Source organism: Hordeum vulgare, chromosome 2H, assembly GCF_904849725.1.
Source record: "Hordeum vulgare subsp. vulgare chromosome 2H, MorexV3_pseudomolecules_assembly, whole genome shotgun sequence".
Classification (NCBI taxonomy): domain Eukaryota; kingdom Viridiplantae; phylum Streptophyta; class Magnoliopsida; order Poales; family Poaceae; genus Hordeum; species Hordeum vulgare.
Genome location: NC_058519.1, coordinates 384,356,414 through 384,374,140, shown reverse-complemented (window position 1 = coordinate 384,374,140; position 17,727 = coordinate 384,356,414). Strand labels below are relative to the sequence as shown.

Here is a 17,727-nt window from a genome sequence, read left to right as displayed (position 1 = left end):
AATCAAAGCATATGTTGACATGATTGTGGAGCACTTGTTCATTACCAGACCTAACCATAGGCGTGAACCCTCTTCAACAGCATCTTGGGTTCCGCCGCCGGCGGGTAAGGTGATGATAAACGTTGACGCTGTCCTCTTTACCAATACCAGGAGCATGGGGGCAGGTGTAGTGATGCGAGATCATTTGGGCGCTTGCATTGTTTCCTATGGTATTGGTGTTCCTGAAGTTTTCAATCCTGAGCTAGCGGAGGCAATTGCTATTAAGAGAGGCTTGCTATTTGCTTTGAGTGAAGGTCTTCAGGAGGTTGTTCTCGCTTCAGATTGTTTGACGGTGATTCAACGTATCAATTCGTTGGACATGGATCGATCTCTTCGTGGTCCTGTGATTCAAGACATCAAGCATCTTAGAACTTCTTTCAGTACCTGTTCTATATTTCATGTGCGTCGAGAGCAAAATGTTTCTGCACATTTGTTGGCTAGATCTTGTAATCAGCTAGGGTGTCGTGTTTGACGTGGTGTGTCTCCCGAATGCATCCGGAAATCTTTTGTATGGACATTAGGCCATAATTCATAAAGTGGGTGTGTTATAAAAAAAACTGATTCTCGAAAACAAAAGGTAAATCGAGGACACAAGAATTAAAAAAAAAACACTGAAGAGTACAAACAAACATTTAGCAGAGCACTTGCAGGTACAAACAAACACGCACAGTGAGTGAGTGACTCGATTAGCAGACTGATTGGCCCCCGTCGCCTCAGACCTCAGTTGCAGGTACGGTCTTGTTCGTCGCAGTCTGATCGGCGGCAGCGCTATCTTTCACCTCAGGTTCCGGCTCGTGGTCGAGCGCGGCGAAGCCCTTGGCGGCCTGGACGATGGCCACCGGAAGGCCGAGGCACTTTCCGATGATCTCCTTCTGCATCTGTTGTAGTTCCTTGTAAAGCTTGTCTTCCTCCTCTTTCTCGCCCTTGTCCTTGTTGTCCTTGTCTTTGGCCGCCTTGTACTCCCGGTGGAAGAGCTTCCACCCATCCTCGCCCTCGAGCTTGGGAGGGTGAAACACGCCGCCGGTGCGCACCATCACCCTGGCATGGTCCTCGCTGCGGCAGGTGACGAGCACCGCGCTCTTCCTGGCTTTGGGCAGGCCGTAGGCGAGGCGCTCGTACCACTCGTCTTCCTTGGGTGGCTGCAGCGTCAGGTTGCTGTACCAGTCGCTGTACGCCCTCATGTCGTCGAACACGATAAGGTACCCCGTCTTGTACAGCGTCACGTAGAGGATGAAGAGCAGCACGCCGATCTTGGACCTCTCCTTGTCATCCGGGGTGGCTGCCTTCACCACGACCTCGGCTTTGTCCACGATGTCCTCCACCTTGGCGGTGTCCAGGCCGAGGTTGTCGAGCATCCGGTAGAGAAGGTTGAACCTGTCCTCGCTGTCCGGCGGGCCGACGCAGACCCACAGGCGGAGAGGGAAGGCGTCCTTGATCCTGTCATGGACGAACACCTTCTGCGCCAGCGCCGTCTTGCCGCTGCCGTGGATCCCGGCGATGCCCGCCGTCCTGAACAGCACCTCATCGTCCACCCCCGTGCCACTGCCTACGAGGGCGTCGACCACCTCGTCTGCCTCCTTTTCCCAGCCGTATATCCGGCTCTCATCCACGAAGCTCGTTGTCCACTCGTAGAGTTCCGTCACGGCCTCCTCCCCTGCATCTTGATTAGGAAAAGGAGGAGGAGGAACATCGCCGAGAATGGCGATGGTCTGCTCCAGCAAGGGGTCGACGTCGACGGACAGCTGCGAGGATCGGGACTTGAAAGGGTTGCAGTCGCTCACCGACGGCATTGTCATCTTCTTACTCTTGGCGTTGTGGTTGTCAGACTGAGACTGCTGCTGCTGCTTGGACCGTGCCTTGCATTGCTGCAGGGCATCGCCGATGCTGCGCAGCAGCTCCGGCAGTTTCTCCTTCTTCTCCACCTCCGGTGGCTCCGAGATGATCTTCTCCTTGTTTGCCTTGAGGATGCGGAAGATGTGGTCCAGCTTCTCCCTTTGAGGCAGCTCGGTGTCCACTTCGTCCTCGAACGCCTGGAGCAGCTTCTCCATTACAGTCTTGAGATCATTGCCGCTTTGCTGCGCCATGATTATCCCTCTATCTCTCTCACTGTATCGACCTTGGCCTCCAATAGGGAGCTTACGACATTAGCAAGCAGATGGAGCCTTTATATAGCCCAGTGTTGGGTGGGAAATACACTTGTTCCTGGTTATATATACACCCTATATGAAAAATATTTTTTTAATAATTAATTAAAAAGTCAAAATAGTTGCAAGTATTTTTAGATTAAATTTGACTTTGTTTTGTACTAGTATATACATTTTTACGAAAAAAAAAGTCAACATTGACTTGTGGACAAAAAAGACAAAATTTATTTACTATTATAGGTCACTATTCACACTATTTTAATCGAAAATTTGACTTTTTTTAAAAGAAATCAAAATGTAATTTTCTTTTCGTGGAATTTTTCTTACAAGTATAATGGAATGTCGAGTTTATTTCAAAAATATATTCAGAATTTTTAAACTTTTTACTGAATTGCTAAATTTATTTTGTATATAGGGTGTATATACACCCAGGTTTCAAAAGGTCCATCCAGTGACCAGTGTTGGGTTGAGATGCTTGCTCCGTCCGTGAGCAAAGCAAGATGCTAAAGATGATTATCATCTCCAGACTTTAGGATTGGAGAAGCTACAGATTTGCAAGCTTTGGAATTTCCGTCGAATAATTACACTACTTTTTAAAGGTGTAGGGATCAGTGCGCTGCAGTGACACCCAAGTAATGAATCGTTGCTGCTTTGTTGCGCCATTGTATCTATCTACCTAATTGTCTCAGGCCTCCATTGCTTCGTCATGAGCAGATATAGCCTGGTTGATAGCTGGATGTTATGATGGTTGCTGAATGAGGATTATATTCTCCAGGCAATGAGAAGCCACATATTTACAAACTCTGATACCCATAACATTGCAGATATGTACTAGGAATCAATGGCACCGGAGTAGGAAGCAATTTCCAGGAATCATCATAAACTCGGTTGTTTCTACAGAAAATTGTGCAGTTTACACTCCGTGTTTCAGTCAAATTTACATCCAGGATATATATGTTTCCGTGTGACAAAAAATGGTCGTGTTCTACTATCTTTCAGTATAAAGAGCATACACTCAGAATACAATCTATCCGATGAATCGAATTTTTTCTTTGTTTCCTCCATCCATTCTTCTTTGTTACTAGTTAACTAGTGCACAAGTAAATCACTGCTATATGCTGTGCAATGCTGGAGAGGAAGTTAGCATAGAGAGAACTGAAGGCAACACCGGAGCAGATCCGGTAGGTCAGCCCAAGTCAAGCTGGATCTGGGATGAGAAAACTGACAATCTGCGCAAGCAATCGCTAATGTCTCAAGCAAGCACTTCGCCAGCATTTATGTAGGGAATCAGTACGAGGTCTCGGGATCCGGTGCTACTGTTCTTGTGATGGTGAAATGGTCAACGACCCGCACCGACCTGACAGGATCTGGAGATGAGGCTGACCTCCATTTGCTAGGGTACCTCCGGTGGTGGCCGAGCTGATGAGGCCCTCTTTCCTCTGCCTCCCACTTTGGATCCAACTTCCAATCCTTTGGGACCTGTTCACCAGATTCAATGTGTTTATAATGGAGCCTACATGCATTTTGTTTTCTACTCCCTCCGTCTCAAAATAAGTGTCTCAAGCTTAGTACAACTTTGTACTAGAGCTAGTACAAAAGTTGAGACATTTATTTTGGAACGGAGGGAGTACATCTGAAAACCTGTATCAACCTTATATTAAGTGATATGAGTACCATTCAATACAATGCTGATCTGAAAAGATGTGAACATGAGCATGTTGAATATATTGACGTTACCTTGTCAACTGCAAGTGTAAATATTTCTAGATCACCATCCTTCTTAATATGGAACCTTGTGAAAGATTTGTAGTTTGCGATGCGCAAAGACGAGAAGGCTTCATCAAAGTGTATATGGAACCAGTTGATGCATATGTATAGGTAACTACCAAATATGAGGGAAACAACTGGAGTTGAGAAAATCCAGAAATAGATAAATACAGAAGTATAGTACATGATCAGAACACTCCGAGAAAGAGACATCATGCCATTCTTGCAAATGTTGATCCTTGTCACAGCCATTATCTGTAAAAATGTATATATTAAATTTTGTGTGATAAGGTAGTAAATCTACATAAAGTGAACGGAAGAGGAAATTTTTATTTTGTGAGGTCAGATGGTAATTCGTAGGTACTTCATACACAAAGTTCTAAAAAAGAATTGATGTACAAGTACAAATTCATTTGTTCACAAAATGCAATGCATCTGTAACGGAATAGTTAAAATGTTTCCAGAAAGAGTCTTATCACCTCTGGGACGTCAAATGCTGACATAAGGTATTTTATACATGCTGGATATAGTCCAAGCGTCCATTGTTCCAATCGAGTACGGAGACCAGTTGGATCTGGGAAATGCTCACTTTCCATTGACCGATACCAATCATATAGAGGGTGATAACCTATGACAGAAAACGGATTTCTTGAATGAAGAAGCAGGAAATAAGCAAAACCTTTGATGTCAGAAGAAACAATAGGAGATTAGCCACATAAGCATAGCTAGAACTTTTCTGGAGTGGTCGAGTGGAGCTTAGAGAAAAAGTTGGTGATAATTTATCAAGAACACGCCATCAGAGTTCATCAAATAAACCCCTAGGGTATATCATCACAGACGGCATGGTGGCACAGATTATGTTTCTCCAACTGAACTTTTCAATTTCGTGTAGCCACTTCAATTTGATTGATGCTCTGAGGGATATAATGTTCAGCTTTTACGATCTTATCCAGTTTCAAACCATAAAATTAATATAACCTACGTTCAAATGATTGTATAAGGTACTTTTTTCACTTCTAAAGGGATATAACAGCAAGAACATAGAGTTTTATCTGAAACTATCATAAGAGTTTAATAGTAGCAGTGTAGTTGGGAGTACAATATGCGATGGCATACCTGACGTTGCTAGTAAATGATTCCGTATGCATATTTCAATGCCCAACTCCATGAGCAACATTAAAACTAGAGCTGCAGTCAGATGGGCCACAACATGCAGGCCACCGATAATAGCTCTTTTTTTCCGTGTAAGTTTGGATGGTACAAATGAATATGATGCCATCAACAAAGTTAGACTTCCTACTGAGGAGACATAAGAGTGTTCGAAAATATAGAGCAAAGCACTCCATATTGTACTCGAGAAGCTTTGCAGACGCCCAGACCATGTTTCTTCATTTAAGATGTGAACAAGATTACACTGGAAAAGATGGAAACGTGGTCAAGAGTCAGGATTAGATCTAGATTATAAGCCAGATATAATAGCAGAATATGAACTCTTATCGATTGTATCGTCTTGAAGCGACGTTTTGACTCAATAAAAATTCCCTTTGTCCGAAAAAATTGCGAGGAATATCGGTGCTTAGTGTCAGCAAGCTGAATAGCATTTGTAATATTGCTGAGTAACTCAGTATGACCTTCCAAGTAATAAGTCGGCATTTTTCAGAAGTGGAACTTTGTGGTGGTATATGTCTAATTTTCAAATAGTTAAAAGGCATTCAAGGTATAATAGTTCACTTGGGATAATGAAGATATGCAAGGAAGATAACTACACCTTATGGAACAAGTATAACTGACCTGTGGGAACATGGAGAATACCAGTATGAAGTAAATAAAACCACCAATTATGTCAAACTGCCAATTCTTCTTGCGAAATTTTAATATGTTGCCCAGTGCAATCTGCAAGTGTAGTTAATAAGATCTTGCACAATAACAGACATGCTTGTTAAGCTGACCAATAGGCTAAATATGGTAGAGATTCCATTAACTTATGGAACTACATACCCCACTAGATTCCTCATAGGAGGGATAAGCAGCCTTGCACTCGTAGGTAGTACCAGAGGACCTTTCAAAGTTTTTGAAAACATGTGTTGGGTGCAGAAAGGCACCACCACATCCATTGACAAGTAAGTGTTGTACAAAAGTCGGTTTATCTGATCGTGTAGCAGAGTGCCTCATAAAATGATGCAAATCCCCTGCCATACGAAGTTTGCACCTTCCATTCAGGTAGTCCTGAATCAAATGTGAGACATTCTTGCCTGTAGTTTCCTTCCAATACCAATCGAGGAGCCAGTTTGGCTCATGTGTAACAATGATCACAGAGTCGTTCTCTCCAACCTGCATAACTTTAGAAATGTAGCGGATCAATTAAATCTGGAAATGAAAATTTATCTCCAACTCCCAAGAGATTCAAATGTTAAGGAAACATTTAAAACAGAATGATCAATAAATCACTGATCGGGAGCCAACCAAATAAAATGATAATAAAGTAATCAACATGGAAACTTTTCCAGCGATACTAGAGAATGGGTTATATCTACAAAAGATCTTTGTCAGCATATATCGCTTTCAGTGTTTACTAGACATCTTAGTATTAATCAGCTACATGGTTGAAGTAATTAAATAACTGTGTGTTGAAAAACAGGAAACAGAAGTAATGGAAAAAATCAGTTCAAAACAGAAGGATAAACAGGGGACAAAAAATGCACCTTATTCCGACAAAGTTCTGCGAAGAACTTGAATTGGTATACATCAATGTCACCATGAAGAGCTAGATCAAGACCAAATATCCACCAACCTTTCGGAAGCTGCAATGCAAAGTAACTCTTCCTCTGAGGCAGAAACCATCCCCCTAACCAGCTTTTGTGACATATATATCTCATAAAGGTGTGAAGCCCATCGAACCAATCTGTTATAGAAGGTAAGAAAACAAAGAAAGGAATTCCTTAAGAAAAAAAAATATGAATTGTCTCCCTTATATACTTGACATCGAGTCCATAGGAAAGGAAGTAAAATGAGAAGTATTTTGACGAACAAAGTTTAATACAGATGCACAGAACAAACCGTGGTTCCCGGGAATTATGAAACATTGGGGTCCATCATATTTTTTCATCTTTGATACTCCCGGAGGAACCTCAGGCTTATCCACAGCTATATGTTCAGCCTTATACCAACGCGGAGGTTGCATAGCATACTCAAAAGGACCAAAGAAGCGTCTCTCATATGTAAAGGACGAAGGGTTTGGATACCTGCATATTAGAAACGAAGGAACATAAATAAATGGAGACAAATCTGTCTAATTTGTAGAGTGAACCACTAAGGATGGACAATAAGGGAACAGCTAGTGTGCAAATGATAACAAAATAGACATAGATGACATAAAACATATGGAATTTTTACAAGAGAAGAAATTATAGTCAATGGCAAAAAACTCGTAATTTACTAGAGTAAACCAAGACAAAATATTAACACTTAATTCCAAAAATAATTAAAGAAACTCAAACAAGAGGTTAACAGCCTAGATCGATCGTCCGGCGTACAACTAGAATATCGGTGGCTATATAAGTTCCATAGTACAACTTTTTAGGGGAGTTTCATAGTATTGTTTTTCCTTTTTTTTGAGGAATCACGCGCGCGGGGGGGGGGGGGGGGGGGGGGGGTATATATTGCTCAAAGTGGTATTATGGTGCAAACAATTGTGTGACCGTGCTGGTTAAATACAGTCAAGAGCTAGATGATTTGCAGATATCGAGAGAAATAAATTGACTGAATAAAAAAAGTCAAAACTGATTAACATGGTGCAATCTTACGCAAGATCACCGCCAATAACAAGCAAATCTCCACGTGGAAGAGTATGCATAGAACCACCAATTACAGTCTGAATGGATGGCTGAGCCAGCAGCCGGGCAACTGTATATGATGAATTTCCACCATCACCAGTGTCTGCGACGAAGTCAAACCAAAGGTCTTCTCTTTCATTGAAATAGTCATAGAGCACGTCGTCATTCCGAGTCTCATCTGTAGTACTTTTCATTGCAGCCTAAAGTAAAATAAAGAAAAGGATGAAGAAAATAGTGCACTACTCATATTTAAACATAGATGCACATGTTCACGTGTACATAGAGGCAGACAAAAGCTCGACTTTGAAGTGTTATGATTAGATAGACATGATGTGACATCCTATTATCCTACCCTAAAAGCATTGATAGTAATACCCACACTAACAACGTGTGTGTTCTTTTCTAGAAGCTCATCTCCTAAGAACCCCTTGGTTAAGCATGCATGGCTAGGAGTAATGTGGGAAAGGGTGATCGGCCGGGGTGTTTTCTGGGGTGTGCACGAGTGAGGAGAAAGTGTGCATCAAGATTACAAAATTTAGAAGGATGGGTGCCACATTTTTAGATGAAAGCAACGACAGCGATGATCTAACATAGAGATTTAGATCAACTTAGGTCCATGGTGGAAATTTTATGTTGAATGGTAGTTAATTCCTCACCAAGCACCACTTACCTGCATCATGCGCATGTCAAATCGCCCAACAAAAAGAGTTACAGAAACCATAAGATCAAACGCTGTCTTGAATAAATCAGCCGATGTCCTACATAATGAAGTTGAAGAAGTCAGGCATTTTCTTCCATTGCTCTCATCTGGAACCTAAATTGCTGGAGCTTAGAGGGCTCTACCCTGAGTACCAAGGTACCATATCCAGGAAATCTGGTTTCATATGTTTTCTGAGCTTCTCTTCTTCTGATACTGGTGACAAGTGAGTAAGAGCCCATCTGAAGTATTTACAGTGGATAATAACAAATACTCAGACTTAGAACTGAAGAGATAAATTTGGAATAAAACATGCACTGCGTAAAACAATAAGCACACACCCAGTTGATCTCTCCACAACAAAGTTGGCAATATAAAGGCCAACAAATGTAGCCCACAGTGAGTACAGAGGAGATATTTCATCTGATGGGCCAGCACAGGATCCACTGCAAACTAACTGGAGAATAACATGATCAAAGAAGTGGAGCATTGATGTTGCTAAACAAAAATATCAGAGCAAAGAGTGGATGAATCAAAGAGATGCAAGTGTTACCTCCCCATATATAACCCACTTAGACAGAAGAGGATAGTCACTTGCAGATCCAACAGGTGCAAACCAAGATGAACATATTTGATCTTTTAGTTCGTTCATAAAGAGAAAATTTGATATCCATGTGGTTCCATTTTCGTTTTTAAGAAAAGCAAGCAAACTTGGATCAGAACTCTTCTCAAATGTTTCGCTTTTGGGCACAGCAAGATTCCCGCAATGACTGTAGAATACACAGCACGCAATACTGATGACCTGGAAGAGATTCAAAGTTAATATTCCCAGGAGCAATCTGAAGAAAATAAAAATAAAAAATATTTTCAATAAACGTACTGTACAGTTTTGTACTATGGTCCATATCCCTGGTCTTGTGCCTGCCATGCGAGCGACCAGTCCAATGTACCAGAGACCAATAAATATGATGTGGAAGGCGGTGAGGAAGAGAACAGAAGAGAAATATATAGTCAAAAAAAGTGAAAGGTTCATGCGCATATCGACACCCATTGATTGGAAGCTAGGGAGATGATACAGGGATGCAAAGCAAATCCAAGCGACATACCTGCAATTGTGCAATATAGTTGATAATTCAGTTCTCCTAACAACTTAATGTGGTACATATGTAAAGATTCTGTGGTGTAATAGGACACGAAAAATATATTTGCAACTGAGTTCTAGGAAGTCTAAATATGAATACATACCATCGGTTGAAATTTGAGTAACTCGGCTGAATTGTTCTTCCAAGGAAGGGGGATGAAAAGAAGTAGAAGAAACCAATCAAGCAAACATACATGGACCACCATTTGATATTGTTGTCCAGTTTATGTATCAGAGTATGCATATTGTCGGACGAGATGAAAAAGAGGCACCCAATTATCACTGCTGTCATGATATGCCGCGAGTGTTCATGAGGATATGGTGTATGTGTCAGGATCGTCCGAACCCTCTCCATCTTGAGGGTTCCCAATAGTGGGCTACCACTCTGCTTGTCTGAACCCATCCAAGAAATGTTGCTTTAAGTAATATAGCTACTTTTCTCAGAGAAATGGTGTGCACAATGCACGACAAGTGTTCCTTTGAGTCTGCAACCTTCAAGATAAATTGATGCTCTGCCTGCATTAGATGTTGTCAGAATTCAGCAAAATAAAAGGAGTTAATGCATGAATTTAGGGACGACAAAGTACATGATTGCTCATTGTATGGTGGTGAAGAGAAACAGTACCACAGTGGTGATGATAAATTGCTTTTTTCTTCTTCTTGAAGTTCTGTGACCAAGACGGAAATATGAATGTTATACTTTTATAGCAACAACTATTTACATCCAATCCCAGTACCACATTCGGAGTATGATATAAGCAAGAACTTAGCATGGCACAATGAGCGAGCCCAGATAGTTTGCCAGAGCAAGAAACCGTGCCTGTAGTGAAGAAGCAACACTAGTGGTCGATATTATGCCTTTGTGTAACTCGTTTAACAGCTAGATTAACAAGTAGTGGCTGGAACAATTCAGAGTCAATTCACAGTCGAAGGGAACAGATTATCCTGAAAGGTCGAAACGCGAAGGGGCGATAAAATCCCATGCGCTGCATAAACAAGCAAACTAACAGGACTACTTGATGCAGATTCATTCGGATTAAAGGATTCTTAAATTGCATCACAGCCTCTCCCTTTTAAAAAAAAAATAGCGTTAGCAGCATGCTATTAACCAAGAAATTAAACTAGTAACCATGGCATTCGAGTGATTTGCCAGGAAAGTGCAAGCACGCAGGCGGATGTATCTCCAACTAATCTGGCCGGCAGGGGTGTCGGGGACAGGGAAGAAAGGACACCAAAAGAGAAGCGAAGAGCGCCAATCTTTGGGCCATCGCATCCGTCAGCGACCGGTAAATTTACCGGCGTGCCGCGCGTGTGCATGGACATGGAGGAGGGGCGAGTGAAGTCAGAGCAAGATTGCGTGAAGGAGCAACGCAATGCAAGATGGAACAATGATGCGTTCGTGAGGAGCAGGCAATGGGATTGGCACCCGGGAATAGGAGGGAGGGAGGAGAAAGGGGGGGCAGGTGTGCACCTGGGTGACCGGCGGCGGGCGGGAATGGTGTTGCCGGTGGGCGGAAGGGGAAAGACACGGGTGGTGTGGTGTGGCGTGGCAACTGCCTCTCTGATCCGGTGGAGGTGAGGGGGGGAGGGCGTGCATTTGGTTCGCGTTGCGTTTGATTTGGGGAAACAAAGAAATGCCAAGAATATCCCGGAGGCGGCAGCCCAGATGCCGTCGTGCCCTACGGTTTTCCCTTTTTTTATTCTTTCTCTTTCTTTTCGTTGTTTTATAAAATCATCTTTAACAGAGACAGTAAGTAAGATAACGCGCCCATGCAAAACCAGCATTTCAGCAGTCGCGTTAAAATGACACACACGGTAAAAGACACTAGCGCGCTCAAAAAATCTGCATTGCGCACGCCTTATTCGGTGTGTTCGTTCCAGAACGCTCGACAAGAGAATCTCGCCCACAAACCATCAACCATCCGATCTGAAACCTCTTGGCACCGGCGCCTCCGCCCGCTCCTGCCGTCGGTGCTTCCCCCGCCTCCTCCCAGAGCAGCCCCCCTCCCCCCTCTCCTCACCGTCGCCCCTCAAGCACTCCGTTTCTCCGACGAACAGCGTCCGGCGGACGCTTGCAACTCCACGCCCACAAGGTGTGTGAAAAACTAATTGCAAGGTATATATTGCTTAACTTTATTTGTAGATGAACTTGGTGCATGTTGTTTGTAGTTTTAAATTAGTTCTAATTCAAGTTTGTAGATGGGTTCGTCCTGGATTCTTTCGATGAAGAATTTGATCTTCAAGAGGAGGAGTAAATCTTACTGACCCTAGCTATCCACGTCAATAAAAAGTCAAAGCATGATGGTTCGTTTTTCGGTTGTTAGAAATTGTGGAGGGAAAGGATTGATGCCCACAACAAATTAATGAGGAACTACTTTGTGAGAATCCCACATACCCCACATCCTACTTTGGGCGTCGTTTTAGGATGAGCATCGAGTTGTTCAAACACATTGCGGAGAAACTGACGAGCCATGATCAGTTTTTTCAGCAAAGGAGGATTGTCGCTGGAGAACTCGGGCATAGCACCTTCCAAAAGGTGAACGTCGCGTTGCGTATGCTGGCATACGATATTCCGGTGGATCTACTTGATGAACACTTGGCCATGGGTGAGAGTCAAGCCATCATCTGTGTCTAGCGCTTCACAGTTGGAATTGTGCAAGTGTTTGGTCCGGAATATTTGAGAGCTCCCAATGTTGAAGACACCCTAAGACTTCTCGAGCTCATCAAAGCTCGCGGGTTCTCGGGTATGCTTGGATCAATAGATTACATGCATTGCAGTTGGAAAAACTGTCGTGTTGCATGGCATCGACAATTCCACGGTCAGAAAAAGGATTCCATTATAATCCTTGAAGCGGTGGCCGATCATGAGACTTGGATTTGGCATGAAACAAATTAAATAAAAATAAATTACGAGTGTGCTATCAAACACATATGAAAACTAATTATGAGTGTGCTACCAAACACATATTCAAAATTAAAACATCCAACAGCAAGCATTGATTTTAGCAACAGGGAAAAAGATGGAACCAAATAAACTGTTAGTAACCTCGGCAAAGTTACGATGCTATCTACTGGAATCTTTGTAATGATGTTCAAAACCAAAGTATCCCAATACAAAAACAACACAAAAATATCACTACTTGAATATGACAGAATAATATCACTATTGTACGACAAAGTACAGCAGTGATAGCACATATGTATGATAAAGTACATATGATATTGTACGACAAAGTACAGCAGTGATAGCACATATGTATGATAAAGTACATATGATTTGTACTGATAGCAAAAGGAATAAAAGGAGAAAACAAGTCTAATTATGCAAATCAATGAGACTAGCACATATGTGTTGGAAATACGCCCTAGGTGCGATAATAAATTAGTTATTATTATATTTCTTTGTTCGTGTTAATCGTTTATTATCCATGCTACAATTGTATTGATTGGAAACTCAAATACATGTGTGGATACATAGACAAAACACTGTCCCTAGTAATCCTCTAGTTGACTAGCTCGTTGATCAAAGATGGTCAAGGTTTCCAGACCATAGACAAGTGTTGTCGCTTGATAAAGGGATCGCATCATTAGGAGAATCATGTGATGGACTAGACCCAAACTATGAACCTAGCATGTGATCGTGTCATTTTGTTGCTATTGTTTTCTGCGTGTCAAATATTCATTCCTATGACCATGAGATCATGTAACCCACTGACACCGGAGGAATACCTTGTGTGTATCAAACGTCACAACGTTACTGGGTGACTATAAAGGTGCTCTACAGGTATCTCTGAAGGTGTCCGTTGAGTTAGCATGGATCAAGACTGGGATTTGTCACTCCGTGTGACGGAGAGGTATCTCGGGGCCCACTCGGTAATACAACATCACATACAAGCCTTGCAAGCAATGTGACTCAAGTGTAAGTCACGGGATCTTGTGTTACGGAACAAGTAAAGAGACTTGCCGGTAACGAGATTAAAATAGGTATAGGGATACCGACGATCAAATCTCGGGCAAGTAACATACCGAAGGACAAAGGGAATGTTATACGGGATTATATGAATCCTTGGCACAGAGGTTCAACCGATAAGATCTTCGTAGAATATGTAGGATCCAATATGGACATCCAGGTCCTGCTATTGGATATTGATCGGGGGGTGTCTCGGGGCATGTCTACATAGTTCTCGAACCCGTAGGGTATGCACACTTAAGGTTCGGTGACGTTTTAGTTTAGTTTAGTTGTATGTGTTGGTGATCGAAGGTAGTTCGGAGTCCCGGATGAGATCACGGACGTCACGAGGGTTTCCGGAATGGTCCGGAAAACAAAGATTGATAGATAGGAAGTTGGTGTTTGGATTTCGGACAGTTTTCGGGTATTGCCGGCAGTGTATCGGGAGTGACGAATGGGTTACGGGGGCCCACTGGGTGGTCCCACCAAGCCCCAAGGGGTCCACGTGGGTTTATTGGATGTACAATACGATACAATGGTCTAACAAAGTCATCCAAGGAAAGCCCATGAGGAAAAAGTGGAAAATCCAAAAGAGGTGGGAAAATAAGGAAGGAGTCCTAATCCAAGTGGGATTGGAGAAGGACTCCTTCGTTCCCCAAGTCGACCGACCCAAGGAGGCCTTCTTGGCCGGCGCCCTAAGGGCTTGCCCCACCCCTTGGCTCCTCCTATATATACTTGAGGTTTAGGGCTGTTTGAGACACAACTTTGCCACGTGCAACTCAAACCTACACCTCATAGTTCTTCCTCTAGATTAGATTTCAGCGGAGCTCGAGCAGAGCCGTGCAGGAATAGATCATCACCCACACCGGCGCGCCGTCGTGCTGTCGAAGAACTCATCTACTTCTCCGTCTCTCTTGCTGGATCAAGAAGGCCGAGATTGTCATCGAGCTATACTTGTGCTGAACGCGGAGGTGTCGTCCGTTCGGTGCTAGATCGAAATGGATCGTGGGACGACGGTGATTTGAATCACGAAGCTGTACCACTACATCAACCGCGTTTCTTAACGTTTCCCGCTTAGCGATCTACAAGGGTATGTGGATCTAATCTCCTCTCATAGATGAACATCACCATGATAGGTCTTCGTGTGCGTAGGAAAATTTTGTTTCCCATGCAACGTTCCCCAACAGTGGCATCATGAGCTAGGTTCATGCGTAGATGTTATCTCGAGTAAAACACAAAAGTTTTTGTGGGCGTTGATGTTTGATTTGCTGCCTGATACGTCCATTTTGCATCATGCTTTCATGTTGATATGTATCGCTTTATGGACTGTTATTATACTTTGTCGTACCATACTTATGCCTTTTCTCTCTTATTTTGCAAGGTTTATTTGAAGAGGGAGAATACCGACAGCTAGAATTCTGGACTTGAAAAGGAGCAAGTCTGAGTCCTCTATTCTGCGCAACTCCAAATGCCCTGAAAATCAACGTGGATTTTTTTGGGAATATATAAAAAATATTGGGCGAAAGAAGTGCCAGAGGGGAGCTGCCAGGGGCCCACAAGCCTGGTGGCCGCGACCTGCCCCCGTGGCCACGGCTGGGCTTGTGGGCACCCTGGTGGCCCACTGCCCCCCTCTTTTGCTATATGAAGGGTTTCGTCCGGAAAAAAATCAGGGCGGAGCTTTTTCGAGGAGGCGCCGCTTCCACGAGGCGGAACTTGAGCAGAACCAATCTAGAGCTCCGGCAGGACGATCCTGCTGGGGAAACTTCCCTCCCGAAGGGGGAAATCGTCGCCATCGTCATCACCAACACTCCTCTCATCGGAGGGGACTCGTCTCCATCAACATCTTCATCTGCACCATCTCATCTCGAAACCCTAGTTCATCACTTGTAACCAATCTCCGTCTCGCGACTCCGATTGGTACTTGTAAGGTTGCTAGTAGTGTTGATTACTCTTTGTAGTTGATGCTAGTTGGATTACTTGGTGGAAGAGTTTATGTTCAGATCCTTGATGCTACTCATTACCTCTCTGATCATGAATATGATTATGCTTTGTGAGTAGTTACTTTTGTTCCTGAGGACATGGGATAAGTCATGCTAATAGTAATCATGTGATTTTGGTATTCGTTCGGTATTTTGATATGTTGTATGTTGTTTTTCCTCTAGTGGTGTTATGTGAATGTCGACTACATAACACTTCACCATATTTGGGCCTAGAGGAAGGCATTGGGGAGTAGTAAGTAGATGATGGGTTGCTAGAGTGACAGAAGCTTAAACCCTAGTTTATGCGTTGCTTCGTAAGGGGCTGATTTGGATCCACTAGTTTAATGCTCTGGTTAGACGTTGTCTTAATTCTTCTTTCGTAGTTGCAGATGCTTGCGAGAGGGGTTAATCATAAGTGGGATGCTTGTCCAAGTAAGGGCAGTACCCAAGCGCCGGTTAAAAGTGCATGCTATGCCCCTAATCGACTTTTGGTGTTAATGACAACACATACATAGGAAACTAATACTATTTGTTGAGTGTACCTCAGGATGGCAAGTACTTTAGTAGATTGAGAATTATGTGCCAAAGGTGGTCTGAGAAGATTGGGATTTATATTTCGAGAAGGCTCGGGATTAAGAAAAGATGATGTAGACTATTCTTTTGAGTTTACTGATATTGAGTATAGGGATCCCGCACTATTAAGAGGGGATCACAGGTTTTGCGATGAACTTGCTCGTACCACATCTTCACTGTCATACCCAATACCACATATTCTCCACTCTGTTCTATTGCCTCGGACGTCCTACTAACTCCGGACGTCCGAGGGCTGGACGACCGGCAGGCTTCGGAAATCCGGAGCCCTTCACCAGAAGTTTGTGAGTCATATAACTCGGATTTCCGGCTCCCTCCGGACATCCGAGGGCCGGACGTCCGACCAGCCCCGGAAATCCGCAGCCCTCCACCAGAAGTATTTGAGTCATATAACTCGGATTTCCGGCTCCCTCCGGACATCCGAGCGCCGGACGTCCGACCAGCCTCGAAAATCCGGAGCCCTGCACCAGTAGAACATGAGCTCTATAACTCGGATTTCTGGCTCCCTCCGGACGTCCGAGGGCCGGACATCCGTTCCCCTTCGGAAATCCGGAACCTCCCACCAGTAGAAGTTCAGTCGAATAACTCGGATTTCCGGTCCTCTCCGGATGTCCGGTCGCTGTTCAATTCACAGTATTTTCAATCAAATCTACAGGCCTCGGACGACCGACCCCTGTCGGACGTCCGACCCCTCGCGGACGCCCGGACTTTCGGCAACTGTTGGACGTCCGGACCCTGTGTGACTTAAAGTGTCCCCAATGGCTGTTTTTCACTCCCCACTATATATACTCTTCTCCCACCTCGTGAAAGGGTGTTCAACACAGCTAGAATACATCCAAGAACACCTTTCCTCTCACTCACTCTTGTCTACACCAAATCCTAGATCCCAAGAGCATTTGTGAGTCCCTTTGAGTGTTGTTCCAATCAAAAGATAGATCGTCTCCCTCTCCTCCATCCCACTAAAGTGATTTGTGATTTGAGCAAGTTTTGAGCAATCCCCGTGATCTTGTTACTCTTGGAGGTTGGAGACTCCTAGGCGGTAGGAGTCTTCGGAGAGGAATCAAACCATTGTGATTTCCCCCGGAAAGTTTGTGAAGGTTTGGAAGCCACCTCAAGGCTTACCACTAGTGGTTGAGAAACGCCTTCGTGGAGTTATCTCAAAGGGAGAATAGGGTGAGCCTTCGTGGCGTTGGTGTGCCTTCGTGGTAACATCCGCCCCTCTAATGGTGACGTAGCTTCCCTCCAAGGAAGTGAACATCAGGATACATCCTTGTCTCTCTTGGAGTTTCGGTTATTCCTAACCCTAACTCTCTACTTGTGTTAATCCTTATTACGTACTTGTATTTGATTATTGTTTACCGCTTGTCTTACTTCACTCTAAATAGCTTACTCCTTGTCGTAGCAATTATTAGGCCTACACTCATATTCCGCACTTTTGCCTAAAATTGCTAAGTAATTATTAAAATTTGGATTTGTACCTATTTACCCCCCCCCCCTCTAGGTCCATCTCGATCCTTTTCAATTGGTATCAGAGCCTCGTGCTCTATTCTTGTGGCTTAACCGCCCTAGAGCGAGATGGACGGGTTC

General features: G+C 43.7%; 2 protein-coding genes across 9 annotated transcripts; both read right to left on the bottom strand.

Annotated features, from left to right (window-relative positions):
• Window positions 1-533: 533 nt before the first annotated feature.
• LOC123430125 (putative disease resistance protein RGA4) lies at window positions 534-2,239 on the bottom strand. The gene has a single exon (XM_045114028.1). The coding sequence runs from the start codon at window positions 2,121-2,123 to the stop codon at window positions 753-755; it is 1,371 nt and encodes a 456-aa protein (XP_044969963.1). The 5' UTR covers window positions 2,124-2,239; the 3' UTR covers window positions 534-752.
• A 797-nt stretch (window positions 2,240-3,036) lies between these two features.
• On the bottom strand, window positions 3,037-11,222 carry LOC123426371. Of its 8 annotated transcripts, none has more exons than XM_045110188.1 (18): window positions 11,093-11,222; window positions 10,247-10,289; window positions 9,726-10,137; window positions 9,361-9,586; window positions 9,034-9,282; window positions 8,822-8,937; window positions 8,627-8,722; window positions 8,454-8,541; window positions 7,754-7,983; window positions 7,008-7,192; window positions 6,653-6,852; window positions 5,949-6,281; window positions 5,742-5,843; window positions 5,067-5,364; window positions 4,430-4,578; window positions 4,135-4,205; window positions 3,921-4,018; window positions 3,571-3,662 (listed from the first exon to the last, which is right to left on the bottom strand). In XM_045110188.1, the coding sequence occupies exons 3-17, from the start codon at window positions 10,022-10,024 to the stop codon at window positions 3,964-3,966; spliced, it is 2,697 nt and encodes an 898-aa protein (XP_044966123.1). In that variant the 5' UTR covers window positions 10,025-10,137; window positions 10,247-10,289; window positions 11,093-11,222; the 3' UTR covers window positions 3,571-3,662; window positions 3,921-3,963. The 8 variants fall into 8 exon arrangements, with proteins under 8 accessions (XP_044966119.1, XP_044966117.1, XP_044966122.1 ...); XM_045110189.1 differs by having other exon boundaries at window positions 3,578-3,662; window positions 3,921-3,928; XM_045110184.1 differs by having other exon boundaries at window positions 3,037-3,662; window positions 3,921-4,205; window positions 10,209-10,289.
• Between the last annotated feature and the right edge of the window lie 6,505 nt (window positions 11,223-17,727).